Source organism: Diplodia corticola, assembly GCF_001883845.1.
Source record: "Diplodia corticola strain CBS 112549 chromosome Unknown scaffold1, whole genome shotgun sequence".
NCBI classification, from domain to species: domain Eukaryota; kingdom Fungi; phylum Ascomycota; class Dothideomycetes; order Botryosphaeriales; family Botryosphaeriaceae; genus Diplodia; species Diplodia corticola.
Window position 1 is genome coordinate 1,945,648 of NW_017971480.1, and position 24,944 is coordinate 1,970,591.

The 24,944-nt window shown below is 58.0% G+C and overlaps 12 protein-coding genes across 12 annotated transcripts; 3 read left to right on the forward strand and 9 right to left on the reverse strand.

Annotated features, from left to right (window-relative positions):
* Window positions 1-463: 463 nt before the first annotated feature.
* BKCO1_1000614 (uncharacterized protein) lies at window positions 464-1,838 on the reverse strand (the record flags this gene model as incomplete). Its single annotated transcript, XM_020270031.1, has 4 exons — window positions 464-992; window positions 1,073-1,444; window positions 1,517-1,586; window positions 1,652-1,838. The coding sequence occupies 4 exons, from the start codon at window positions 1,836-1,838 to the stop codon at window positions 464-466; spliced, it is 1,158 nt and encodes a 385-aa protein (XP_020135112.1).
* Window positions 1,839-4,331: 2,493 nt separating this feature from the next.
* Window positions 4,332-5,864, reverse strand: BKCO1_1000615 (serine threonine-protein kinase; the record flags this gene model as incomplete). The annotated part of the gene is made up of 1 exon (XM_020270032.1): window positions 4,332-5,864. The coding sequence occupies one exon, from the start codon at window positions 5,862-5,864 to the stop codon at window positions 4,332-4,334; it is 1,533 nt and encodes a 510-aa protein (XP_020135111.1).
* A 1,174-nt stretch (window positions 5,865-7,038) lies between these two features.
* On the forward strand, window positions 7,039-7,686 carry BKCO1_1000616 (cysteine hydrolase; the record flags this gene model as incomplete). The annotated part of the gene is made up of 1 exon (XM_020270033.1): window positions 7,039-7,686. The coding sequence occupies one exon, from the start codon at window positions 7,039-7,041 to the stop codon at window positions 7,684-7,686; it is 648 nt and encodes a 215-aa protein (XP_020135110.1).
* Window positions 7,687-8,557: 871 nt separating this feature from the next.
* BKCO1_1000617 (uncharacterized protein) lies at window positions 8,558-9,616 on the reverse strand (the record flags this gene model as incomplete). Its single annotated transcript, XM_020270034.1, has 1 exon — window positions 8,558-9,616. One exon carries the CDS (start codon window positions 9,614-9,616, stop codon window positions 8,558-8,560), a length of 1,059 nt encoding a protein of 352 aa, XP_020135109.1.
* A 674-nt stretch (window positions 9,617-10,290) lies between these two features.
* Window positions 10,291-11,643, reverse strand: BKCO1_1000618 (mitochondrial trans-2-enoyl-reductase; the record flags this gene model as incomplete). The annotated part of the gene is made up of 1 exon (XM_020270035.1): window positions 10,291-11,643. The coding sequence occupies one exon, from the start codon at window positions 11,641-11,643 to the stop codon at window positions 10,291-10,293; it is 1,353 nt and encodes a 450-aa protein (XP_020135114.1).
* A 242-nt stretch (window positions 11,644-11,885) lies between these two features.
* BKCO1_1000619 (uncharacterized protein) lies at window positions 11,886-12,732 on the reverse strand (the record flags this gene model as incomplete). The annotated part of the gene is made up of 3 exons (XM_020270036.1): window positions 11,886-11,956; window positions 12,013-12,158; window positions 12,260-12,732. The coding sequence occupies 3 exons, from the start codon at window positions 12,730-12,732 to the stop codon at window positions 11,886-11,888; spliced, it is 690 nt and encodes a 229-aa protein (XP_020135113.1).
* A 729-nt stretch (window positions 12,733-13,461) lies between these two features.
* BKCO1_1000620 (transcription factor tfiiic complex subunit tfc6) lies at window positions 13,462-15,741 on the reverse strand (the record flags this gene model as incomplete). The annotated part of the gene is made up of 1 exon (XM_020270038.1): window positions 13,462-15,741. The coding sequence occupies one exon, from the start codon at window positions 15,739-15,741 to the stop codon at window positions 13,462-13,464; it is 2,280 nt and encodes a 759-aa protein (XP_020135476.1).
* Window positions 15,742-16,149: 408 nt separating this feature from the next.
* BKCO1_1000621 (ring finger domain protein) lies at window positions 16,150-17,760 on the forward strand (the record flags this gene model as incomplete). The annotated part of the gene is made up of 1 exon (XM_020270039.1): window positions 16,150-17,760. One exon carries the CDS (start codon window positions 16,150-16,152, stop codon window positions 17,758-17,760), a length of 1,611 nt encoding a protein of 536 aa, XP_020135477.1.
* A 571-nt stretch (window positions 17,761-18,331) lies between these two features.
* Window positions 18,332-19,373, reverse strand: BKCO1_1000622 (c2h2 finger domain protein; the record flags this gene model as incomplete). The annotated part of the gene is made up of 6 exons (XM_020270040.1): window positions 18,332-18,919; window positions 19,000-19,021; window positions 19,071-19,128; window positions 19,186-19,222; window positions 19,284-19,310; window positions 19,365-19,373. The coding sequence occupies 6 exons, from the start codon at window positions 19,371-19,373 to the stop codon at window positions 18,332-18,334; spliced, it is 741 nt and encodes a 246-aa protein (XP_020135474.1).
* Window positions 19,374-19,634: 261 nt separating this feature from the next.
* On the forward strand, window positions 19,635-20,813 carry BKCO1_1000623 (uncharacterized protein; the record flags this gene model as incomplete). The annotated part of the gene is made up of 2 exons (XM_020270041.1): window positions 19,635-19,827; window positions 20,071-20,813. 2 exons carry the CDS (start codon window positions 19,635-19,637, stop codon window positions 20,811-20,813), a joined length of 936 nt encoding a protein of 311 aa, XP_020135475.1.
* A 302-nt stretch (window positions 20,814-21,115) lies between these two features.
* BKCO1_1000624 (s-adenosyl-l-methionine-dependent methyltransferase) lies at window positions 21,116-22,719 on the reverse strand (the record flags this gene model as incomplete). Its single annotated transcript, XM_020270042.1, has 3 exons — window positions 21,116-21,302; window positions 21,360-22,444; window positions 22,510-22,719. The coding sequence occupies 3 exons, from the start codon at window positions 22,717-22,719 to the stop codon at window positions 21,116-21,118; spliced, it is 1,482 nt and encodes a 493-aa protein (XP_020135472.1).
* A 203-nt stretch (window positions 22,720-22,922) lies between these two features.
* On the reverse strand, window positions 22,923-24,847 carry BKCO1_1000625 (uncharacterized protein; the record flags this gene model as incomplete). Its single annotated transcript, XM_020270043.1, has 8 exons — window positions 22,923-23,105; window positions 23,196-23,217; window positions 23,280-23,426; window positions 23,583-24,011; window positions 24,064-24,137; window positions 24,203-24,253; window positions 24,381-24,413; window positions 24,497-24,847. The coding sequence occupies 8 exons, from the start codon at window positions 24,845-24,847 to the stop codon at window positions 22,923-22,925; spliced, it is 1,290 nt and encodes a 429-aa protein (XP_020135473.1).
* Between the last annotated feature and the right edge of the window lie 97 nt (window positions 24,848-24,944).

Below are 24,944 nucleotides of genomic sequence, written 5' to 3' on the forward strand. Positions count from 1 at the left end.
TCATGAACGAATATATCCGCGCTCGGGATAATGCTACGGGGGAAGTTGAAGCCAATCGATGGACGCGCACTAATAATCCGTATTAAAGACGCATGCCTACGTCCACATTTGGCTCAACTACACAAGTATCCCTGTTAAACAAAAGTGAGCTAGCTCCATACATTTGTAACTTGCGTTGCATGCTCTCCAGGATGGATAATTCCCGACTCAACTCCGCACCAAGCGCAGCTGGGCGACTGGAAAGGCAAAGATCAATCTTCATACACTGGAAGTCAAGCAAGATGCATACCTGAAAGGATGCTTGAGTCATGTTCGACGAGTAAATATCCCTGAGTGTGCACGCGAGATAGGGTCCATCAATTCCAATGACCCACAGCAACCACAATGCATTTCAGTCCTCGCGACAAGTGTCATCAGCAAAAGAAAATTAGTACACGTACACGCTACGCTTCTTTCCCCCTCCTCAATCCCTCCACGTCACCCGATTATGCGACCGATCCGGCATGCCCACCAACCGATCAATACTATCCTCATCACTCTTCCTACTACTCCCTCCCCTCACGCTCTCCTCGGCCTGATACACCTCCGACTTCACCTCCACACTCCTCTGCACCTGAATCGCATCCCCCAACCCCTCCTCCATCTCGATATACTCGACCCTCCCCCCGGCGCCCCTCCTCGCCGCCGTCGTCACGACGACAACACTGCCGCCCGTCCTGCTCCGTCCGTTGCCGCCGCCGCCGCCGCCGTAGGCGTTCATGGATTTGGACTTGGCGGACGGGGTCAGGGCGCTCGACGAGCGCAGGTAGGAGTCGATGCCGGTGAAGCGCAGGAAGGAGACGAAGAGCGGGCGGATGGACGGCAGGCACGCGCACACGATGGAGACGTGCAGCTCGATCGTGGACCACATCATCAGGGAGAGGTTGCCGGGCTTGCCCGCCGCGAAGGCGAGCGTGACCATCGGGATGCGGGCGACGGATATGGCGCAGACGCTGGGATGGAGGGGGAGTGGTCAGCGGTTTTGTTGATGCGGAATCGGGGGATGGGTGGGTTCTGGTGTTTGTTCACTTACACCAGGCCCAGCGAGAAGGCGAACATCAACCCGATCTTCTTGGCGGTGCTGACTTGTAGTTTGAGCAGGCTGGGGATGGGGATCCCGATGATGATGAAGTCGGTGAGGATGTTCATGCATGCGTTGGCGAGGAAGGTGTCGGCGCCGTTGATGCACTTGCCTGGGATCCGCTTGTCCCAGTACCGCGCCACGGGGACGCATTCGAAGGCTCCGACGCAGAAGGAGATGATGGTCCAGCAGGTGACGAAGCCGATGGTGCATTTTCTGACGAGTAGAGTCTTGGGTGAGATGAAGATGCGGAGGAACTGAACGGTTACGCTGAGTTTGGAGAAGCCCAAGGAGAGGTAGTACATCCATGAGGATGCCCAGAACCTGTTCGAGCAATGAGTATTTAACAGACTGGAAGATGGACACCGTCTTGGAGGTAAAAGATAGGATACTCACCATTGTCTTCCGAGGAGGTATACATCGAGGGGTATTTCGTCCTGGCTATAGGCCATGCCATTCTTGCCCTCTGGTGCAACCGCAGTGGGTCAACACATGATTGTCCCTTGATGTCAGGGCGGAAGGGGCACTCACGTATGTAGAAAGAGACAGTGAGAGGAATGGTAATCAACCACGCAATAGCGACGAGCGCATCGTCAACGCCGAAGATGCTTTTGTGGTACCGGGAAATGAACTTCAAGCCTAAAACTGTGAAAGAACACACACAGCCTGCAACGCCGGTTGCAATTGTCTGCACGGCAATGGGGCGAAGCTCCGTCATGTGGGCCGTGCTGTCGCGACGAATAAAAGCTGCTGCTGCTGTGGAGGAGTGTGGATTGTTACATCGAAAAGAAAGGACGATCCGGCATCTCCAAGAAAGCAAGAAATGTGCTCATTATAGCACCCGCCCCACCCCCCTTGACCCACGCGGAGTTTTCCAGTGGTGCGGGAGGCTAAAGGCAGCTCCTGCGGAAGGTACGGGTGTGCCTTTCAGACCACTTATGCGGCGAGCGTCGGTTCCTGACCGAGTGCCGGCAAGCACACACCAGGCGATTGGAGATGGAAGGATGCCGATCATGGGTGTGCCATGATTAGTAGGAGACAGCGAGTGAGGTGAGGTTATTGTCTCGCCGCCTCGGGATTCTGATATAACCAGTACGTAAAGCGGTACCCTAGAAGAACAGCCTGGCCACTCGGAACGCCCGCCCGGACTGGTAATCAATTTGTAACGAGGGCGCTAGGCGGCAGGTATCTGGTGATGCTGCTGGCATTGGCCAGCTCGGGCTGCACCGGTGGCGCAGGAAGACGGGCCGTTTCGGGATCCCTCCTGTGCCGCACACCTGCAAGCCTCCTGCAGCTGCACGCCACCGGCAACTGCCAAGAAGCCCAAGGGTCCTTGGACCGCCTTGCTCGGTGCTCTATCCTCAAACCTTGGTAGTTGACATCGTCATATCCGGGAGCTCCGCCCCATTGGAATAAAGCTGCACGTGGGCAACACGAGGCATTAGCGATGCTGCAGCTGCGGTGCATGGTAGGTTTTAAAGCTCGAGGGGTCTGCCCTTAGCCGGCGACGCTGTGTGGAGGCGTCTCGGCACCGTGACCCACGATCGACACGGAGGTGCTCGTGCTCAGGTCTAGATAGCTACGCGAGACCAGCTAGATATTGTTGGAAGCCTTCAGTCGTTCTTCCCGAGTTTCCCAGGGCACTGTCGTCAAGGTTCGAGGCAACGGAAAAGTCCACGGGAGTAGCAAGTGAATCCATCGGCCATGGGCAAGTGAAAATACCCCTCGCCAGCCAGGAAGACTACGGTTAAAGCGTCGGCGAGTATGGCTCGAGCCCACTGGTCAACTGCATCTTCCAACCCCACTGTTGCGTCGGTGCCCCCTCGTCCGGCCTATAGTGAATGCAAATATACTGGCAAGCGGGTAGGGCTGTCGGGCGGGGTCGCAGCTTCTTTCATGCTTATACCGGACCCGGGGTCGCGGGTTGCTACTTATCGATACGACCGGATGAACCAGGTTGCGGGTGATCAGAGGGGGTTCGTCGGGACTTTGCACCCCTCATGGAAGGTGATCCGCTAGGAAGAGGTTCACGCCCGTCATTTAACCTGCCGAGCGGCCTCGCCGGCGTTCGCCAGCTGCGGATAGGTCGGACGATGAAACAGGCCGGCCGGCTTGGCGCACGTTGGGGTCTGCTATTAGCCGAATGGCGGATTGGCGGCATCCGGGGTCGAAGTGGATTGGAGATCATTCCGCCTTCCGGGCCCGCCGAGGGCGGGCGGCGTCCCGCTCCTTCGGGAATGCTCCCTGCACGTCCTGGTGGCTCCATCTTTCCTTCCTTTTTGCTTCCTTCGCCCGCCACTCGTGAGAGAAGAATCCTACAATTTGAATGTGGCGTGAACACGCCCCTCTCACCATGGCTGCTTCGCCTCAGTCCCTGTGTCTTTTTTTCTCCGCCACACCCGTTCAGCTCAGGGGAGCGGGAAGTAAGCTGAAAGCCAGCCACGCCATGGAGCCACCATATGCACTAGTCCTTTCGCGATTACTGACTGAACTAGCCCAGATAAAAACAGCTGTAAAATACACAACGTGGACGATATCAGGTATCGAGTTAATAAGCACGGCCGAATCCTGGGGATGGCTGCACAGCTGCTGAGTAGAATCGGGTGTATGTTGCTCAAGATAAAGATTCTCTGACGTTTAATCTGTTGCAGGATGGGTGGTGAGACATATACGCTAGGGGGGAAGTATATGCTTTGTTTGGTCTGTGCGGGTGAAGGAATATACAGGCCCTATTCTAGATGCAGACGTGGGCGAGGATTTATGTGGGGTATTTGGATCAAAGAAAAGGAAGGCGGTAAATGCCGTTGCTCACAAGGGGATCAGAATTCGCACTAACAATGCTACGTTACGGTTCTGGCCATGCTTGTCGGTGGTTGGAACTTCCGAAGTGGTACTCACTTTCCTAACACGCGCAATGATCACAATTGCTCTAGAACATTTTATCAACCGAGAAGTATACTAGAATTATGATGTCAACATCCCAGCTTTCTTTTGGCCCAAGTGTCACGGTCCGATATCATCATTCATCGACCAATGACACTCATAGACGATCCAACTTCCTCAATGGGTAAGTGATCGAGCGCTCGTACGATACATATATCACTATCAGCACGTGGTCGTTTCCCAATAAAATCTTGCTTGCACTAGTCAAAGGGGTATCTCAATTGAGTGATGTTTACCAAAAGGCCAGAAAGAATGCGTAACCAAGGATTCACCACCAAGGCTGTTCAGGCACATCAGGGACCTCTGCCATGTCCTCATCCTCAGCCTCACCATTCAAGAGATCCATGGCTTCTGCCTTCAGCTCAATGAAGAGTAGGGCCCTCTTGATCTCCTCCAGCGGGACCACATCCAAGTCGGTCACGAGATGCGTCCTGATATCCGCCCACGTGTCTTGCAGCGCAAACAGAATGTGCGAGTGCCCCTCAACATTGGCCAGGTAGCACTGCTCCGCATCCCGGCAGCGATGCGTGTGCGGAAGCAGCACATCACAGCACAGGGGGTCGAAGCACATGAGCGGCAGCACCTTCACCGCGTCGCGCTCCAGCTTCTCCCACTTTTCCGCCTCGCGGGCCTCCCTCTCGCAGGCCTCCTGCTCCTCTTTCGCGATCCGCGGGCCCTCGATCTCGTCCATCCACTCGATGAACTCCTGCTTGTACCTCGGACTGTCCCGGCGCACCCTCTCCAAGATGGTCATGGCATCCTTGCGGTTCTGCGCGAACGTCACCGCGTTGCAGACGCAGATGGCAAAGTCGTGGGACAAGGCTTCACCGCCGCGGTGCGTCTGCTTCCTCATGTCCCTGCGCCTGAGGTGCATGACGTTCCGCTCCGGATCCCTGACGAAGGGGGCGGCGCCGTAGATGCAGAAGTACATGGTCGCACCTATGGAAAAGACGTCGTTGGCCATGTTCGCCGAGCTGCGCGAGACGCCGGGCTCCAGGAACTCGGGGGCAAAGTAGCCCGTCGTGAAGAAGTACAGCCCGTCGTCCAGGGCACGCGCGCGGGGGAAAGCGCCGACCTCGGCCGCGCCGCCAAAGTCGGACAGCTTGACCGTCAGCAGCGCCGGGTGGTCGCCCGGCTTCGCGGGGCAGACGAGGACGTTTTCGGGCTTGAGGTCGCGGTGGATGATGGGCGGGCGGCCGATGGGCGGCCTGCCGGGGCCGCCGAACGCCGTGGTGCCGTAGCCGTTGTGCAGGAAGGCCAGGCCGGCCAGCATCTGCGTGTAGAGGTGGCGCAGCAGGCCCTCGTGCGGGATCCGCCATCCGGTCTCGTTGATGCCGGAGTCCGGATCGGCGTCGATCCAGCAGTCGTTGCTCATGTAGTCGTGGAGCGAGCCCAGCTCGCAGTACTCCAGCACGATGGCTTGGGTGGTGAACTCGGGCGTGCACGGGTACCACATGCTGTCGTCGGCAGGTTTGCAGATGTTGTCGAGGCCCTTACCCTCGCCGACGTTCATGAGGAGGGAGAGGATCCGGACTTCGTTGTGGGGGAGGGGCGTCATGGCGGGCCCGTAACGCTGCTTGACCGTCTTGACAGCGTAGAGGGTGCCGGTCGGCTTGTGCACCATGGCGGAAACGCTGCCCTCACCGCCGACGCCGAGCTGCCGGATCTTGCAGAAATCGACATTGAAGCGGGCCCGGCGGTTGACCCAGGTACCCACAGTGCTGAGCCGGTCGACTGTCGCTTGGATTAGCTCTTTGGTCTGTTCTTCGCGAAGGAGCTGGTTACCCGGCGAGGAAGACATTAAGGAAACGGATAAGACGCGAAATGAGAGATCGAAACGAATGTGAAAGTGATGAGAAGATACAGCTCAGCTGGATCCTCTGCATACACTCAATGTGTGTTGACTTGTGTGGTTGTTGACGGTAGGTACGATTTCTCCTTTTTATTATAGCCACGAAGACGAGTAGTTCCTGGACAATGGCCTTACGGCTGAGCATTGTTGAAGATGATGTCGGTAGTAACACTTTGAACAATGCGTTGTTCAAGGAAATGCTCGACTCAAAGTCTTGTGTTACTGTGGAAGATATAATCCACTTCTGACGGACAATGAAAGTAGCCATACTTGGTTAATAGTGTCCAGGCTATGCTAGGCTAGGTATCAGTCTGGGACAATATTCCGAGATGAACCAGTTTTATAGGCTCTTGAAAACGTCGAAAGTTGTTGTGGGCGCTCTTGTTGGGGCCCCATCAGATTTCTCTTCAGGGTCTGGTAATTTTTATAAATTTGAACCAGATGCTTTTTTCGAAAGTATACTTTCATCGACCATTAAATAAGCTTAAAATGTTTTAACGGGAACATACTATATATGCATGTGCCGCACGTTGTTTGCTTAAGGGTTCTATACTCAAGATTAACGAAAAAGTTGACATAAAAAGCTGAGACAAACCGCTTTCTACGATGCGGATAAGTAAAGTTCATCGTAGGAGTAACTGGTATCGCCAATCAGCGATCGTATACAAACTTCATCGTTTGGCATTATGATATTCCCGAGAAAGTTCGACTTTTCACTTCACTGTTCGAGACAAAGCGGACAAAGCGTCGTAGAAATGCAAATAATTCTGGAGCGTGCAAAGAAATACTTCTCGTGACCCAGAACCTTCAGTCGCAACATGCTTGACAGTCACGTATTGTAGCCGTGGACGCGGAAGAGTGTGAATGAAGAAGCTTCATAGGGTGCGGTCTCAAGCATGCACGCATGACGTCACTGGCGCGCGACTCCGCATCCATCTCGTGATACATCACCCAACATTTCTCCCCCTCCGCGTTCCAATAACAACCATATAAACCAACTTAGCCTAAACACCACCCACCAAAGCTCCAACCTCTCCCCCCAGTCCACGCGTCCACACCCCAAACGAAGCCGAACCACCCAACCAAACCCACACCAACCCAACGTCGACACCGGCTCGCCAGGATGGCGCCATCCACCACCACCGCCCACCACCACCACGCCCACCATCCCCCGCAAACCGCGCTCCTCGTCATCGACGTCCAAAACTTCTTCACCCCCATGACCAAGCAAGCCCTCCCCCAAATCACGACGCTCATCCACCACTTCCGCGCCCAAGCCCTCCCCGTCCTCTTCACCCAACACGGCCACCCAGCCTCGGACCTCGCCGGGCCCCCCTACCCCAACCAACTCGTCCGCAAATGGGGGCCAGCCGGCAGCATCCACCGGGGGACCGCGCCGTGGGAGCTGCAACCGGCCGTGCAAGCGCTGCTGGAAGACCTCGAAACGGACGAGCGGGAAGGGAGGCGCGAAAGGGGTTGGGCGGACGTCGTGCAGAAGAACACGTACGACGCGTTCGTGGGGACGGACCTGGAGGAGAGGCTGAGGCGGCTGGAAGTCGCGAGGGTGGTGGTGTGCGGCGTCATGACGGATTGCTGCTGCGACACGACGGCGCGCGCGGCGTTTGATCGCGGGTGGGAGACGTGGTTGGTGGAGGATGCGTGCGGGAGCGCGAGTCGGAAGCAGCACGAGGCGGGGCTGAGGGGGTTTGCGTTTGCGTTTGGGGACGTGGTGGGGACGGGGGACGTGTTGGCTGAGGTGAAGGGGGAGTGAGTGATGTGGGCTGGCTGGGAGGGGGAGGGGGAGGGGGAGGGGCACTGCGGCTTGTTCGATGTCGATGTTGTTGACGCTCTGATTGAGAGGGGGTTGCGTTGCGTCTTGCTGTGGTCGAGGAGAGGCTTCCGATGATTTCGTTTCCGGCGCACGGGTAAAAGTTGAAACAGATTCTGTTAAGTGAGGTTATCGCCATGTGTTTACAGCATCAATGGGACCGTATGTCTTCTTGCAATGCGCCGCCCTAACGAAGAGGTCCCGTGCTGCAGTCCTTAAGCATGCTTTCATAGCTTCCCATCACCCAAGTCACACTCCCAATCCTCCATGCCAATAGCATTTAGCACGTACAAGACCTCGGACGGATCGTACTTCCTCCTCACCTCCACGAGCTTTTTATGCGTCGAGGACGACGAGGACGAGTAGGCTTGTTTTTCCTCTCTAATATTTCAATTGTTGATACTTTCACGCTGGAATCAACGTTTTTGTTTTATTTTCCTGTGGGAAAAGAGCAGGGAGGGTTTGTATTGTTGTTGCATACAGTTGGTGTCGGTCTCCAAAGAGGGAGAAATGAGAGGAGAAGAGCGCGGGGAAAGGCTTAGTTGATGATCGAGCCTAGAAAGCCTCAAGTGCTTTCAAGCGACAGATTTATTGAAGTGTCAATCCTCATTCACTGCTTTCCCGATGTGGTAAATGAATGAAGATACGTTGATTGCCGTTGAGGACTGATCTTGTAGGCCACGCTGCCACTACAGACTCCAAGTAATCGAAGAGGATTGGCTGTTATGAGATACAAAGGTATGACGGTGTGAGGGTCTTCAAAAGGAGCCTGGTAATGCGTCAAGCCGAGTCTCGGGGCTTCGCTATCGCGACTTCAAGAGCGCCGAAGCATTCTTCGTATATATTTCCGAGCCTTCCCTAGCACCGAATGGCTTCCGTCCGCTTTGGCAGGCTTTGGCAGGGTTGATGGACGGGTCGGAACTTCGCACGACGCAGCAGCAGCAGCGATATCCGCGAACAATTCCTCAAGATCAATAGCTCCCGACTGAGTTGCTGACTTCGGGCTCGTACCAAAACGCGCTCTTGCTTCGTCCACATGCTCCACCGCTTGAAGCGTCCGTTTCACAACGGCCTTGGCATACTCGGTCAATACCATCTCTTCCCATTCGACCTCGCACCAGCCAGTCATCCTTGCAACAGCTTCCGACGTGGTATTAATCTTGAACCCAGCCCCTTCCAGCGCCTTAAAGTACCGCCTTTGCGCCACATCCAACGACTGTATCAGTCTGTCTAGCTCGCTCCGCTTGGGAAACCACAACCGAGGAATGACCACGTTCCGGTCGAACCACATTTTCGTCGCCAAATGCTTTGGCCCTTGCACTGCAAGGATGTAGTCCAGACTGCCAGTATACATACGTCCATGCTCGCCGACCAGGGTACTGAAGCGGGATATTGTCGCAGCAACGTATTCAGTAGGAAGGTTGTGGTGACGAGCGGGCTGGATAACGTGCTCATAGCAGTAGGCCTGTATAGCCGGGACGTCGAATTCTTGTATTTGCGGATCCACACTGAGCCATAGGCCGTGCTGCTGGGCCAACATGCGTCCTACCTGGACCCAGTGGTCGACAAACTCGCTGGGCATGTCAACCGGAAACCGCGGGGCAGTGTGGGCGTAATCATGGACCATAATGAACCACAGGAGTACCTCTAGATCGGCCGTAGAGACAGTGTCGGTGGACCAGGGGTATTGGCAGTAACCATTCTCACTCCAGAAACCAGCTTGTATATTGCCTAGACCGGCCGTATCGTGGAGATCTCGGGCATATGTGGGGGGGAAAGGGCTCTTGACTGCGCTTGGGCAGCCCTGGGCAGCCGTCGATGATGATGTGGGATGGTAGCCATGCTGCTTGGTGGGTGTATGCTTGGTATCCATTGTATATGCAGCCACTGTAGGGGTTATGGTGGTAATTGCTTATTGCGAAAAGGAAGCTGTGTGTTGCTTCTTATACTTGGCTCCTTTTCAATCTTGACCAAGAGTAACCGTGGTTCGCGGCTCAGGGTCGTCTACCATTCCTTAAATTTTCGATCCGTACACTACGTACCATACAAACTCGTTGAATTGGAGGACTTGGCCCCAAGGAATATTTGGCGGAGCCTGGCTCTAGCGTAACAAAATTATCCTCCACGTGTTGCGACCTATCCTTGAGAGTGAGTCATCTGTCGCGTTCGTCGCGCTCGTCGCGTCGTCTTCCCATATTGCACCGAGCCTGTCGTCATGGCTGACAGCGAGAAATTCTTCCATTCGGGATGGCGGTAGCTTTGCGATCTATATATCGTCGGTTGAGCGAGTTTCGCCTATAGGAGGTATTATGAGAGAAGACGGCGGTGTGGGACTTGGTGCCATGGTCGTGCGAAGGCTGTAACGGTGCTACTTGGTGGAAAGAGTTACCGGTTGGCAATTGGGAGCGCGTCGCGGGCGGTCACGCTAGCAGCTGGTGCATAGGCTTCCTGGTACGGCTGCCTGGAGCTTCAAAGGTTGCTGAATAATGAGGCGAAAGATATGTACATGGAGAAACCACAGGCTTATATTGACACTAGGCTACCGGCCTACGTCTCACCAAACACAAAAATCCCCTTCCCAGACCTAAAGCCTTCCAGCGTGCCCTGCACCGCATCGACCAGCGTCTTCTGCTCCGTCTTCCACTCCCACTTGACCTCATCCACCGGCGTATCCTTGAACTTGCCCTCACGGATCAAGTCCAGCACATGGTCCACCGTCTTCTTCTTCTCGTCGGGATGCTCCTTGCCCCACCGGCTGACCCAGAAGCCGTCGAAATGGATATTCTTGAAGATAAGCAGCGCCGTCGGCAGCTGAACCGGCTGCTTGGACATGCCGCCATACGTGACGAAATGGGCCTCGGGCGACAGCAGCTTCGTAAGCGCAGTCGCGGGCTTGCCGCCCACGCAGTTGAGGCCGAGCGGCACGCGGTCGCGGCCGCCGTTGGTCCACTCCTTGACGCGGTCGCCGAAGCCCTTGGCCATCAGCTCCTCGTCCGTCACCACCACGTCGGCACCCAGGTCCAGCAGCTCCTGCTTGAGCTCGTCGGTGCCCTCGGGGCGGGCGCGGATGACGTTGATGCTGCGGTAGCCCCACAGGCGGCCGAGCTGGATGGCGGCGCGGCCGACGCCCGAGTTGGCGCCGTTCTGCACGAACCAGTCGCCCTCGGCCAGGGTGGCGAAGTCGCGCAGCATGCGGTAGGCGGTGCACGGGTTGATGCTGACGGTGCCGGCTTGGATGGGGGTGAGGCCCTCCTTGTTGTCGATCTTGAGCAGGTTCGACGCGTCCGTCTGGGCGTGGGTCCGCCAGGTGCCGAAGCCGGGCTGCTTCATGATGACCCAGTCGCCGCGGCTGAGGCCTTTGACGGACGAGCCGGCGGAGAGCACCTCGGCGAGGCCTTCGTTGCCGCCCACGGCAATGGGGTTCGGGGTGCTCAGGGCGGTGGTGAAGGTGGGCTTGGACGGGTACACGCCCTGGATCTGGTTGATGTCGGCCGGGTTGACGGGGGCGGCCAGGAAGCGCAGCGTCAGCTGGTCGCCGTGGGCGGGCGAGATGGAGTGCTGGTGCAAGCGCAGCACGTCTTGCGGTTCGCCGTACTTGTCGAAGGCCAGCGCCTTGGCCTGCTCGTAGCCGTAGGCGGAGATGGCGCGGACCTGCAGCGTGGTGGGGCGGGCGGCAGGGCGGGCGGCCGCGATGGGCCGTGTGGCGGCGGAGAGCAGCACTCGTCTGGAAGCCATTGGAGGCTGGGTATGGCTGTGTGCTGTGGTTGGAGCTATGCGGCGTGGAAGCTCGTCGGGGTTTGGGGTTGCACCAGACTCGAGCTCCCGCAGAATGACGTCGCCCGCGGCCCGAGGGAATTGCCGCGCTTCGGCCAACTGGAAGTCCACCATATTACTCAGCATCTCTATCGACTGGGACATTACACACAAGAAACAAAGGCCAGAGAAGCAGGAACTGACAGACGAAAACACTCATATAAACAGGCGCTTATTCGTACAGCACATTTCGCATCCAAGATGCTGCACACAGACATAACGGCATTAACCAACAAGGGTATCCAACGCGGAGTAGACCATTAACCAGTTTCCATCCATCAACGGAGCAAAACACGCAGGGAGCTGCAGCACACGAACCGCGAACGTGCCTACTCATCGTCGAGAATCGAGCTCGCCAGCCGGCCGAAGAGCGGCACTTCGCAACGATCAAGAGTTTCCGCTGTACGACATCAGCCACATTCATGCCTCTGCACATCACAACCAAAAACAACTCACCATCACGATACGCCCGCATCGTCAAGTATCCAATCGCGCCCAAGTCGACGACGAACAGCAGCCACGACACCACCGACGAAAACGAGAAGATGATGTGCATCACGAACATGAACGAGAACAGCAGCGCCGACTGCCACGCGTGGAACCTATCGCACACTGTCAGCGCCATCCCTTCTCCACTCTCTCTCTTCCCTCCTCCGCCCCGCGCTCCGCTCCGCACGCGTTGAAAGGAATCTTAGGTACTCACCTCACATAATCGCTCCGATGCTCCACGACAAGCAACAGCACGCCCCCCGCCGGCGGCAGCAACAAATACGCCAGACACGCCTCCCAATCCATCCGAATCCCCAACCTCGTCTCAAACAGGTCCAGATCCTCCCTGCCGCCCACGCTCCCCCTGCTGGCCGACGCTTGGCCCCATCCTCCCGCGCCGCTGTTGCCCCACCCGCGCTCGAGGTCGCTGCTGCCCCGCGTCGCCGGGGGGAAGTAGGACGCGTTGGAGTTTGTGTAGCCCGACGGCGTATAGCCCGAAGGAGTGTAACCGGAGGGAGACGTGGCGGACGCGGCGCTGAGGCCGCGCTGGTGGTGCGGGTAGTTGTAGCCGCTGGGACGCGATGTGGAGAGCGATGGCCGCGGCGAGTGTGTCGGCGACCGGAGGGGCGGCGGGGAGAGGGCGCGCGTGTTTTCGGGAGAGGCGTCTTGGTACGGTGCGAAGTTCATGATGGGTGTGGTGTCTATCTATGGGGGACGGGTCGCGGTGGTAATGGCGTTGTGGTTTTCTGATTATTCCTTCCGGTGATGGGTGTGGCGTTGCGCGCGTTGAATTCTAAGGAACCGCGTGTTTGTACAGGTTTGCATGTGCGTGGGGGAGGACGGACGGCGATGGGACGTCGTTGGCGTTGTTGTGTCGGGTCGAAGGCGGAGGAAGACGTTCAAGGCACGGGGCGGGATTACAAAAGGGAATAAGTGGAAAAAATGACAATGAAAGAATGGGGGATGCGGGATGGCGGGGTCGGCGTCTGCTGTCCGTGTGATTGTGATTGAGAGGCGGTGGAGAGATGGACCGTGGCCACGCACTCACGCACCCACGGCAAGCGCGCGTAGGGCTGAGAAGGCGGAGCTTGGTTTCCCATGGGAGCTTGGGCCAGCCCTCGCTATCAGACGCTACAGTGAACTAGTGCTCCTCCCACGAAAATCAGGGTACACGCGCCGCCATGGCAACCGCTGCGGACGAGGCTGGGTGATCATTTGGGTAAAGCATAGGATCGAATCGAGGAAAGACGGCATGGTGCACGTGGTCCGATTTGGCATGGTATGACGGTCGAAAGAACGAAAGAACCCTGCCTCCATTTTTTTTGCAAGCTAGATCAAAGATATGATATTGATGATTTGAGAAAAATATGTTGGGAGGCTGGCCACCCGCCACCGGCTCATGCTGGTGTTTGGTCCTCAGAGCGCCAAATCCTCAACCCTGATCAACCCCGTCCCCATTCCAGCCGCCGCCCATCCTCCACACCTCATGTTCGGATTCCACGCAACCTGTGTTGACGCCGACTCTTCTTCGTACACTGTGTTGTACACCACGCCCTCGTACTGATTCGGCAACCCCTGTTCCACCCAGAGCTTGTACACCTCTGCCTTGAATCCGTCAACCACCCTGCACATTGGCTCCGCATGTTTGACCTCGCCTTTCGGCGTCGCCTTGACTACGTTGTCCGGAGGCTTCTTCAAGTCGCTGCGGCTATCGGCACTTGCCGACGCCTCATCGATGATTCCTTCTTGACCCATGGCGCGCCGCCATTCGTGTAGGAACCACGTCTGGTGCCACATCTCCGCCTTGGCGATCAGTACCTTGCGCATGGGATTGGTGGTTATGACCATGCCGTCTGCACACCCCATGATTGTGAATGGGTGAAATGGGCTTGCCGCAATGTGTTGGATGTTGCTGTTTGCCCGACCAACACTCATATTGACGTGGAACCGGCGGAGAGAGAGCGCGAGAAGCGTGTAGTTCTCATCGCAGGTTAGGAAGCTCTGTGAGATGTCGTGCCACGCTAGTGGTGCGCTTCCGGTACGAGACCGTTGGGAGAAAACAGTGTCTTGGTTCGGAGCGCGGATGTCAACGAGTCGGAGGAAGCCGTCCATGCTGCTTGTTGCGATGCAATGTGGATTGGACGGGTAGGCCGCGGCGATACTGAGAACGTAGCTGCTATGGAGGTTTTGATAAAGTATCGGCCGGGGGCCATGGGGTCCGCTCGGCTCAGAGGAAAGAAGGGAGTCGGAAATATCGAAAACGGCAAAGCTACCATTGGCGCAGCCGCATGCGAGATGGCTGCTTGACATCCACGTCACGCTCGTGTAGATGGAGTCGGGTGGCTTTGAGTCGATGGCTGCTGTTTCTATGCGGACGTGCTGAGTTCCTGAAGACTTGGGGTATCTAACATCCAAGATTCTCATTCGTCCATCCGCCCAGACTCCTGCGAGAAGTCCGAGATGCACTTCATTCTCATCTTCTTCCTTCCTTCGGGGCATTGGACACCACCTCATGCTGCGTACGCTGCCCCAGTCCGTGCACAAGACAATGTCAAGCTTCGGATCAACATCGTAATCTAACCGTCCATCATCCGTCGATTGGATCCTCCATATATGAATGGATGCTGGAGTAGGGTCCGTAGGGGCAAATCCTGGGGCTGCGTAGTTTTCAGTCGTTCTGTAGGACTTGGATCGCTGGAGGGCTGCTGCCGATATGTATTGTGAGCCTTCTCGCCACGGAACCCACTCAAGACACTGAACCTTGTAGCCCAGGTTGAAGAGCCACGCTTGCCTGACCGGTGCCCCTTTAGTAGAATTTCCAGCCTCCACGCCAGCGTCTTTTGACCACGCTTGTCCAATATTGATTGCTTTTCCTCCCGCAACGTGGAACAGCTTTTGGTTTCTGAATGGGCCCAGGAGCACAGGTTGATCGGGTTTACCGGTCTGGGGAAGATATACAGCTGCCTCATCCTCCGAGATGACTCTAACCTCTTGCCTCGCTCGGAATGCTTGCTCGCCTCCTCTTTCATGGTACCACTCCCAGCCTTTACTTGCCTCGAGTTCGCGCACAGCCTTGGTGTACAGTGGACTGAAAGCCATTCCACCTTCGCCATGCTTATTCATGCGTCGGCTTGGTAGCACGGGTTCATCATGCCATCTGTCCCGGGCCGTGGTTGCTGGGACGACGTCCTCTTTTGCTGGGCCGAAAAGATTTAGTATCCTTGTATCCTTACCGGTGTTGTGGTACATCTCAGGAACACCTCTGGACGAAACTTTGACCTCAGACTCTTTGTGCTCGTGAACTCGTGAGGCCAGCAAGCAGAAGCTGCCTGTTTTGAACGACGATGCCTCAGCCCGCTGCATGAAGCCGGGTTTGACTGGTCTTCCGCCTCTTCTTTTCGGCTTGCGAGCCGGACGGTCGTTTTCTGGACCGATGACCTCGTCGTCACTCAGCATGTCTTCGCCATAGCCCCCATCATCATCGCCAGAGGCAGCGCCTTCGGAGACGTCGTCTTCAACGTCGGGTCCATCATCAGCTGCAGCTGCTTCGTCAAAATCGTCATCTCCGCCCGAGTCATCTTCGTGGGCAAACATGTCGCTGTCGGCAGCTTCATCATCGATCTCTAAACCTTCGAACGCGTCATTGGTGTACCGTTTGGCCGGGCGGGCTCTGCCAGACGTTCGCCGGGTAGTCATTGTGTTGCCGCGGTCCAGGTGAGGCGGATGGAGGGGTCGAGTTTCCTGGGCCAAACTAAGGTCGCCCTATCGAAGTCCCGTGCTCACATGTCCCGTGGGAGTCAGGCCCACAGCTGGTGTGTCAGAGTCAGGTGGACGCGTGAGCAGTGTTGCGCGGTGATGGGTCGGGACGCGGCAGAGATTGTCATGGCGGTGCCGCGCCCGTAGCCGAACACGCCCGTGCTCCGTGCTCCAGATGACATCGCCATTCGCCGCAGACCGGCGAGCGTCAAGCCTCTCCACACTGCCTCCACGCAGACCGACGCTCCTTCCGTGTTGTTCCTGCGCAAACCTCAGCATCTATGTCGCTCTAGTGCCGCCCCCGATCTTCCTGCTTCCGCATACATACCGTTCCGCACCATCTCCTCCATGGCATCCCTACCTCCCCGCCAGGCGTCGCAGCGACGCACCTCGCCCCGCGAACAGGGCAACTCCGCCGAGCGATCCAACCTGACCCGCGCCGACAGCGAGACCCTCTCCACCGCCTCCGCCGATTCCGATACCGTTCTGTTCGATAGTGCACACATCTTGTCCGGCAGCTCCTTTTCCCAGAAGACCGAGGCAAAGCAGGCTCCCCCGCAGCCACAGTACGCCGAGGAGGATGAGCCGCGCAAATGCTGGATCTGCTTCAACGATGAGACCGAGGACGCGCCCGACTCGTCCGCCTGGCGCAGCCCATGTCCCTGTGCCTTGGTGGCCCATGAGGATTGTCTACTCGACTGGGTCGCCAGCCAGGAAGCACCCAATCCCCGCCGCCAGGCTGGTACCGGCTCCAAGTTCAAGTGCCCCCAGTGCAAGAACGAGATCCACTTGAAGCGCCCAACCAGCAAAGTCGTCGACGGAGTACGTGCCATCGAGCGGATAACGAACCTGCTCATATTGCCAGGCACCATGGGCGTGCTGGGATATACCGTCTACCAGGCGTGCTTCATGCACGGCGTGAGCACCGTGTACGCGCTGTTCGGCCTCGAAGACGGCTATCGCATCCTCCAACCCCTACATCAAGCGCCGACCGTGCTGCGCACCGGCGCGCATAGCTCCGTGGCGCTGGCAGCCGTGACGCGCTTCTTCCAGCACGCCCGCCTGCACTTCGGCCTCTCCGCCATCCCGCCGATTCTGGTCGCCTCCCGCGTCTCCATCGCCGACAGCATCCTGCCCATTCTCCCCGTCGTCTTCCTCGCCTCGTCGAATGCCGGCGACGACATGCTCAACTTCGGCCACTGGCCGCCCAGCGCCGCGCTCTCCTTTTCGCTCCTTCCCTACATCCGCGGCGCATACAACACGTACATGGAAAGGGCCTGGGCGGAAAAGCAGCGCCAGTGGCTCAAAGACATCCAGCCCCGCGCCGGCGAGACCGACGGCGGCGAGCACGAGGACGAAGACGCCGACGTCGACCGCATCCACGACGACGACGACGGCCCCATCTTCGAGCTGAACCTCGACCTCGTCGACGAGGAAGACGACGAGCACTTCCACGACGACTTCCACGCCCTCCCCGGCGCCGGCCAATGGCCAGCCAACAGACCAGACGACGACGACGACCAGCAGCGCGCGCCGCCGCTCGACGCCAACGGCATGCCGCAGGCGCGGCCGCAGCAGCAGCAACAAGGCGGCGCGGCCCCGCCACAGCAGCAGCCGCGCCCTCGCCAAAACAACCGCCGCGAGCGCAACCTCATCTTCCAGACCTCCAACATCGCCGACACGGTCCTCGGCGCGCTGGTCTTCCCGTCCATCGCCGCCGCCATGGGCGAGCTGATCCGGCTCGGTCTGCCCAAGGCCTGGGTCACGCCGCCCGCGTCGGGCCGGTCGCCGACGGCCTTTTTGCAGCAGCGGTGGGCGAGGAGCTTGGTCGGCGGCTGCCTGTTCGTGGCCGTCAAGGACGCCGTCATGTTGTACGTGCGGTGGAAGATGGCGCAGAATCATCGCAAGAGGAAGGTCCTCGATTACGATAAGAAGAAGGGGAAGGTTGTCGAGAGGTGATGGTGAGGCGGGTTTGCGGGCTGAGACTTTGTGGCTCTGCGCATGTCTTCGTTCCTGCCTCTAGCTTTGTATTCTTGAGGCTTTGGCCAATGACCGGGGTATAGCATGGTCTAACTTTTTTCTTTCCATGATTATTCGTATCATGGTGGGGGGCAATCTCTTGCGGGCGATCCATCATCAGCGGTTGGGCGGCTTATGCATGCGAGCATGCAAGCAAAATACGCAGGCAAGCAGGCGGGGGGCATTGGCGTTTTAATGGCATGGAGAAATGGTAGTGGCCTAGTCCGCTATTTTCAGTTGCGATAGATCAAAACCATCACTCTGCTCAACACAAAAACAAAGTCGGTTTCAGGAAAAGGGTATTTCATCATTTGACCGTTGTACATCCATTTGATGCGTGTGATCATCTAGAAGCTTGCGCTAAATGCTGCTGTCGCTGCTTCACGGGTATCTTTTTTTTTACTCTCTACTCCCCTTAACGCCGCGTTGTGAACCTCTGACTGATGAAGAGAAATGGCACTTCGTATGCCCGCTAAGGTCCTTCGAAGAAGCGGACCGAACCGGCCAAAGTTCACTCCGGGAAGATAGTCTGCGGAAAGATGTTGCCCTTGGCGTGGCAGTCGCAGTTGAGATCGCGGCAGCCCGTCGGGCGCGCCGGGTCGTACTTCTCGTAGCCCAGATCCGCGTCCGAGTCCGTCTCGGAGCCGGCGTAGTCGTGGTCGTCGCCGTCGTCGCCGTAGTTGGTCCCACTGACACCGACGCCGACACTACTGCCACCAGCACCAGATCCACCATCACCACCGCCGCCGCCGCCACCGACGCCAGGTCCACCAGCCTGCACGCCCGCCGCACCGCCAGCTTCTTCTCCCGGCTTCTTGCCCTTGTCCTCGCCGCCGCCGCCGCCGACGGCCGCGAACACCTTCTTGAACCCTCCTCCCCCACTTCCGGCGGCCTTGGCACCGGCAGCGTCGTCAGTAGATGCAGATGCAAATGCACTCTTGAAGCCGCCCTTTTTGAAACCGCCGCCACCCGCGGCGGGGGTCTTGGCAGACATGTCGAGTTTGACTAAGCCGGCTTCCTTGTCGCGGGCGCGCTCGGCGCGGCGCGCCTTCTCGGCTGCTTGGGGGTTTTTGGACATTTCCTTCATGTCCTTGAGGCGCTGTTGGCAGGGGTGGGTGGTTATTGTGCTGTTTTGTTTGATGGGTGTGGAGCGGGGGGAGAGTGGGGGGTTGTGCTAACGCTCATGCTGAGGTGGTGGTGTCTGTAGTGTAGTCAATGGGGTTCTTTCCTTCTTGTGCTGGTGGTCGTACGAGCCAATGTGGGTTTCATATTCGTTGTGGCGCTGGTAGCCCTTCTGGCAGAGGTCGCCTGCGGTCTCGAGTCACTGGGCTGCCGGGAGATTGCGGATCGGACGGGATTGCACACAGAAGAAGTTCTTGGCGGCTTCGCGGGCACTCTCGGTCTGCGCGGGGAGCAGTCAGCGGGACTGTGTCGGTGAGCCGGTGGCGCGCGGAGCAGCTGACCTTGGGCGCCGGGTTCATGAAGGTGCGCTGCACAGAGAGTTAGCAGAAAAGTTTCCCTCTCGGGACAAGCAGCGCACTCACCGGAGGCATCTTGGCGGATTTCAAGCGAAACGCTTGTGGTTGCGTTCAGATGTTGTGGGAACGAACGGCGGCCGGTGATGTTGTCGGGTTGGTGTTGCGGCTCCCAGCAGCCGAGTGACGAAAGCTGGAGAGCGATCGGCGGCCCGCGCTTGGCCACGACTTTCGCCGATCCGCCGATGATCTAGCGCGTCACAAGCCTCGCATTTCCGCTTACCGCTCTGTTCGCCTTCTCCCAACGTCATTCCTCTTCGACGTCCTGAATCGCCCAGGATGCCGTACAACGCCAACTACGCGGCGTCGGTCTTCAGCCTGGAAGTCCTCGAGCCGTCGCCGCTGGACGACTCCCCGTATGAAACTGAAAAGAGCTATTTCCCCGATGAGACCGCCTCAGAGGACCCACCGCCGAAGCTACTCTCGCATTCAGCAACACTAGGCTTCAGTGGCCGTGGCCCTGCTTTCTACTGTACGTATACGACTGTTTACTTGAAACTCCCTTTGAGCTATCTGTTGCAAAGAGTTGGCCATGTTCATCAGTTTCATTGTCTGCCCCTGGCGCCAAGAAGTGGTCACTCTTGGTTGCTGAATCCTTCCGGACCCTTCCCCGTCTCAAGCATACTTGGCCTTATGACGTCGGGCGGACACTCGAGACTCGTTCTCTTGTTTCCACATTCAAAGAGCCAAGAGGCTTTTGCTAATAATGATTTAGTGACACGCATACAAAAATACTCATCGTATGCATTCTCCGTATTTGCCGCCGCCCATATCACCAACACCGCTCTTATACCACTGGCAACCCGCTCGATCGCCGCAAGTGACACCTACCTACTCCTGACCCGGCCCTACTACCAGGACTTTCCTTTTGAGCCTCTCCTTGTCGTTGCTCCTCTCGTCGCCCATGTCGGCTCCGGTATCGCGCTGCGCATCTACCGGCGAAGGCAAACCCTGAAGCGCTACGCAGGCGACGGCTTGACTTTCTCCGAACGCCGTTCCGTACCATGGCCGAAACTTTCCGGTACCTCAGCACTCGGCTACCTGACAACCATCCTCGTCGGCGGCCACGCCTTTGCTAATCGCATCCTGCCTCTCTGGGTTGAAGGCAGCTCGGCCGGAATTGGACTGGAGTATGTCAGTCACGCGTTCGCACGGCATCCCGCACTCACCTTCACTGGATTCTCGGCCCTGGTGAGCGTGACCGTCTGGCATGCGATTTGGGGGTGGGCGAAGTGGTTGAACCTGAACCCGGCCAGCGTGGTGCACGGTGGTGCCAAGGGACAACTCATCAGGAAGAGGAGGTGGTATAGTATCAACGCTCTTGCAGCTGCGGTCACCGGCCTGTGGCTTTGGGGAGGTCTTGGAGTTGTTGGTCAAGGCGGTCCTGCCACGGGTTGGGTTGCGAAGGATTATGATGCGCTTTTCCAAAGCATCCCGTACTTGGGACAATACCTGTGAAAGAACCCTATAGAATTAGATGGGTGGATTTTGTGAGCTTTCATGTTTCGGTGTGGAGTATCAGTTTGGTTGGGAATGGGTGGCACGACGTGTTATGACTGTATCAAAATATCCGGCGCTGATCAGAGCTGGGCATCTCCCCTTATCAAGACAGGTTTGTTAGATGGTCAACGTAAGAGCGACTCTACTTTTCGAAATATCACACAAACTACTATAGTGCTTTCGTTTCAAGTCTTGTCTTTCTGTTCACTGCTGTTCTTTATTTTCTTCATTCGCCTGGCTAAGTGCACAATGCGCTTGGGCTAAAGCTTCACTTGATGGCCGGTCTGTTCAGGTCTCCAAGTCGCAATGATCAGGCCATGAAGGTTTCCAGTCCAATGCTCGAATTCGACATCAAACCTTGAGTCCGCCTCTGCAAACAACTCCTTCCAATCAGTCTCGGTTCGTTCCCGACCGTTCAACAACTGGAGCATCGTAAGATCACTGAACCTACAACGAAAAATCAGCAATCACCACACAAAGTTACACCCACACAAACCAACATACCTCGCCTCTCGCTGCTCATACCCAGCCTTCGCCATGTCCGGCATCAGTCGATCACACACCACGACCCTCGCGCCCCGCTTCAGCGCCGGGACCAACGCCCGCACGATCCTCACGCAATAATGATCGGGGAAATCATGCAGCACCTTCCGCAAAAAATACACGTCCGCCCCGACCACGGCCTGCTCCTCGAAGAAGTCCTGCACCCGAAACGACACCCGCCCGCGATACTCGTCCGGCAGCCCGCGCTCCCCCAGCGCCACCGGCCCCGCCAGGTCCTCGACGACGAACCGCACCCGCGCCGACGTCGCGTCCGCGATCGCCATGCTCGCGTGCCCGCGGTTGCCCCCGACGTCGACGACGAGGGCGGTGCCGGCGGCGGCGGCGGCGGCGGCGGCTGCGTCGGCGTCGTCCGGCTGCTCCTCCTCCCCATGAGCACCACCGTCGTCAGCGGAAGCATCCACCTCCCGCCACACGCGAGACGCCGCCAGCCCGTCGTTCCCCTGCACCAGCATCTGCGGCAACGCATTGAACGCGCCGGCCGCCCTCTTCACGCGCGCGGGATCGCGCCGCAGCTCCGCAAAAAAGCCCGCTCCTCCTTCACCTCCTCCTTCTCCTCCTCCGTGCTTCCCGCCGTCCGGTTCCTCCTTCCGCTCCCCGCGCCGCTGGCCCGCAGCAGCTGCGACCGCGAAGCCCGTCTCCGCCGGCTCGCGCGAGTTGCGCCACCGCTCGAGGCCGTCCAGCGTCGCCTTCCCCGCCGCGGCGCCGTTCTCCTCGGCGTAGAAGCCGATGAGGTCGAGAAAGTCCGGGTCGCGGAGGAGGAGGCGGGACGTCGGCGTGTGGCTGATGGACCCGGGCTCGGGCCCTTCGGCGAAGATGCCGGAGACGATGGCGGGGCGGAGGAGGCGGGCGAGGGTTTGGGCGTCTAGTGTGTGGGAGGGGGAGGGGGAGGGGGTGGTGGTGGGGTTGGTCGTGGTGGTGAAGGTGCATTTTTGTGCGAGGGCGGCGATGGTGGTGGTGCCGTGGGGTGGGACGTGTGTGGGGATGGCGTAGCGGGAGAGGGTGAGAAGGCTGGTGATATCGCCGGTCTGGGGTGGGTTAGTTGGGGGTTTGGGCGGGGTTGAGTGGAAGGCGGGAGGGGAGGGTACGGTACGCTGGCCATTAGCATGTTGTATATGGTCTCCGCTGGACCGAGAGCCATTCTTTCCAGCTCCCGGATGGCGGTGATCAGGCGGGATCGGCAGTCAAGGTCGCTTTGGGTCGGGTCGCGGAATCCGATTTTGGACTCGATGTCGACGACGCCGCGCTTGTCCAGCTCTTTGGCGTTGGCCAGAACTACTTCTGCTACTGCTGTGAGTGACATACTTGTAACGGTTGGTTTTGTTTCAAATGGTTCAGGAGGTTTGGAGGCTGGCACTCAGTATTTATATGACGGTTCCCCTCACTAATCACTTACGCACTAGTGCTTACTGTACTTGAACATTTACCAGTTGTCGTTACTTTTTGACAACTTTCATTATACCGATTAATTGAAATATTAGAAAGAAAAAAGAGCTCGTCTTCGTCCTAGTACTCGTCTTCGTCTTCATCCTCGTCCTTGTCCTGCTCCACGTCCTTGTCCTGCTCCACGTCCTTGTCCTCGTCCACGTCCTCCCAATCCTCGTCCTCCCAATCCACGTCCTCCCAATCCTCGTCCTCCCAATCCTCGTCCTCCCAATCCTCGTTCTCCCAATCCTCGTTCTCCCAATCCTAGTTCTCCTAGTCCCCTCCACCCCGGCCATGCCCGGGGAGCAAGTCCCGCAGCTCCATGCTGGAGCCGTGCTCCACATTCCGACTGACTCGGCCCGTGGCCCGCATGAAACTGATTGAGGCAGTCATGGCTTCTACAATGTGTTCGACCGCCGTGGGAGAGTCCATGGGGACGCGGGCGGCGCGGGCGACGGCGACGGAGAAGAGGCAGCATCTTGCTGCTGGTGGGTGGTGGCGGCGGCGGCGGGCGCAGGCGCAGGCGTGTTGGCGGCGGTGGCAGCAGTAGCAGCCGCAGTAGCAGCCGCAGTAACAGCAGCAATTCTGCGTCATCGTGGGGCAGGGCAGCCGACGTCCCCCCCCTCCTCCCCCTCCACCCGGGAGCAGCTCCTCCAGCTCTACGCCCGCACCCGGGGCCCCGGTCCACCCCCCCCCCCCCCAACCGCGAATGGTATCACGCGTAGACTCGAAAGCGCGTACCCATATGGGAGGGTTCCCGGGCGGCCCGGGCGCGGGCAAGGGCTGCTGTTGCTGCTGCTGTTGTTGCTGTTGTTGTTGTTGTTGCTGGTGCTGGGCGGTGGCGGTGGTGGCGGTGGCGGCAGCGGTAGCAGCAGTAGCGGGAGGACGACGATGGTGCTGTGCTCCTTGGCGATGGCCTTGGCCTTGAGCATAAACTCCCGGAAAGGGATCCTGCGCACACCCGGGGTGTCCCTGGCCTTCTGTTCCTTGGTCGGGTCCGGGGAAGCCCCGGCCTGGATCAGATGGGTGGTGTTGGGGTGCACGCCGTTCGACGTCTTGGCCCCGTGTTGCCGGAGCCAGAGCCGGAAGGCCGACGCGGAATCATCCCCCCCTTCCCTCCCGATCTCCAGGTCGTCCACTGGGCCTGGACTGGACCCATGTCTAGGCCCACTATATTACTATATTAGCTATATCTACTTCTCGGCGGTGGAGTATAACTTACGGAGGCCAGCCATCAGACGAAGGCGACTGCGAGCAGCATGGGAATCTGCGCCCAAATCGATCTCCAGTCGACCGCTATCACTAAATTAATATAAACTCTTCCAATCGGAAAACAGAGCGTAGAAGTCCAAGGTACTTACAAGAGGTCGACTGGCTGCCCTCCAACGAGGGTCTTGCGGGATTTTCGATTTCTATACATACCGTTAGCCTAACATCTAAATGCTCCTGTGTGTGTGTTTGTGTGTAGTAGGAAGATTGCGGCGGAATGATTGAGGATTGAGCCAGAGAAATGGAAGGAAAGCTTCTAAGCGTACATACCTGGCATTGTGTCGGCGGCGGCGGCGGCGGCGGCTAGAAAAAGTCAAGTTAGCATATCTACTGTAAGAAAACATGGGCTGTTGCTCTTGGGTTCTCAAGGGCGAGGTGTTGCATACAAGTGTGATTCGGTTGGCGTAGAGGGAGAAAGGAGAGGGGTTGTTGCGTGCAGCTGGGCGTCTGTTGCCGAAGAGGAAGAAAGGAGAGAATTGTTGCTTGTAGCTGGAGTCAGTCGCCGGAGGGAGAGAGGAGAGGATAAGAGCGCTGAGAAGGACACAGTCAGCTGCCACACGCAGGCACCTTCGCGCTGTCCTTTTCCGGGCGCTGCGCTTTCCTCTGCCGGGAACTGCGCTTTCCTTTGCCGGGCGCTGCGCTTTCCCAAACATACAGAGCAGGTGCACTTGGGTCCCATTCGGACTCCGTGCCGTGCATTCAGAAGGTGCGACCACGGCCAAGCGGCCGGCCTCCATTCTTGGAAGCGCCTTCAGCGCCCGGCGCGTTGAAGACGAGGACGAAGACGAGGCGGCAAATTGCCACAGATCTTGGAGAGAACACCTCTACAGCTGG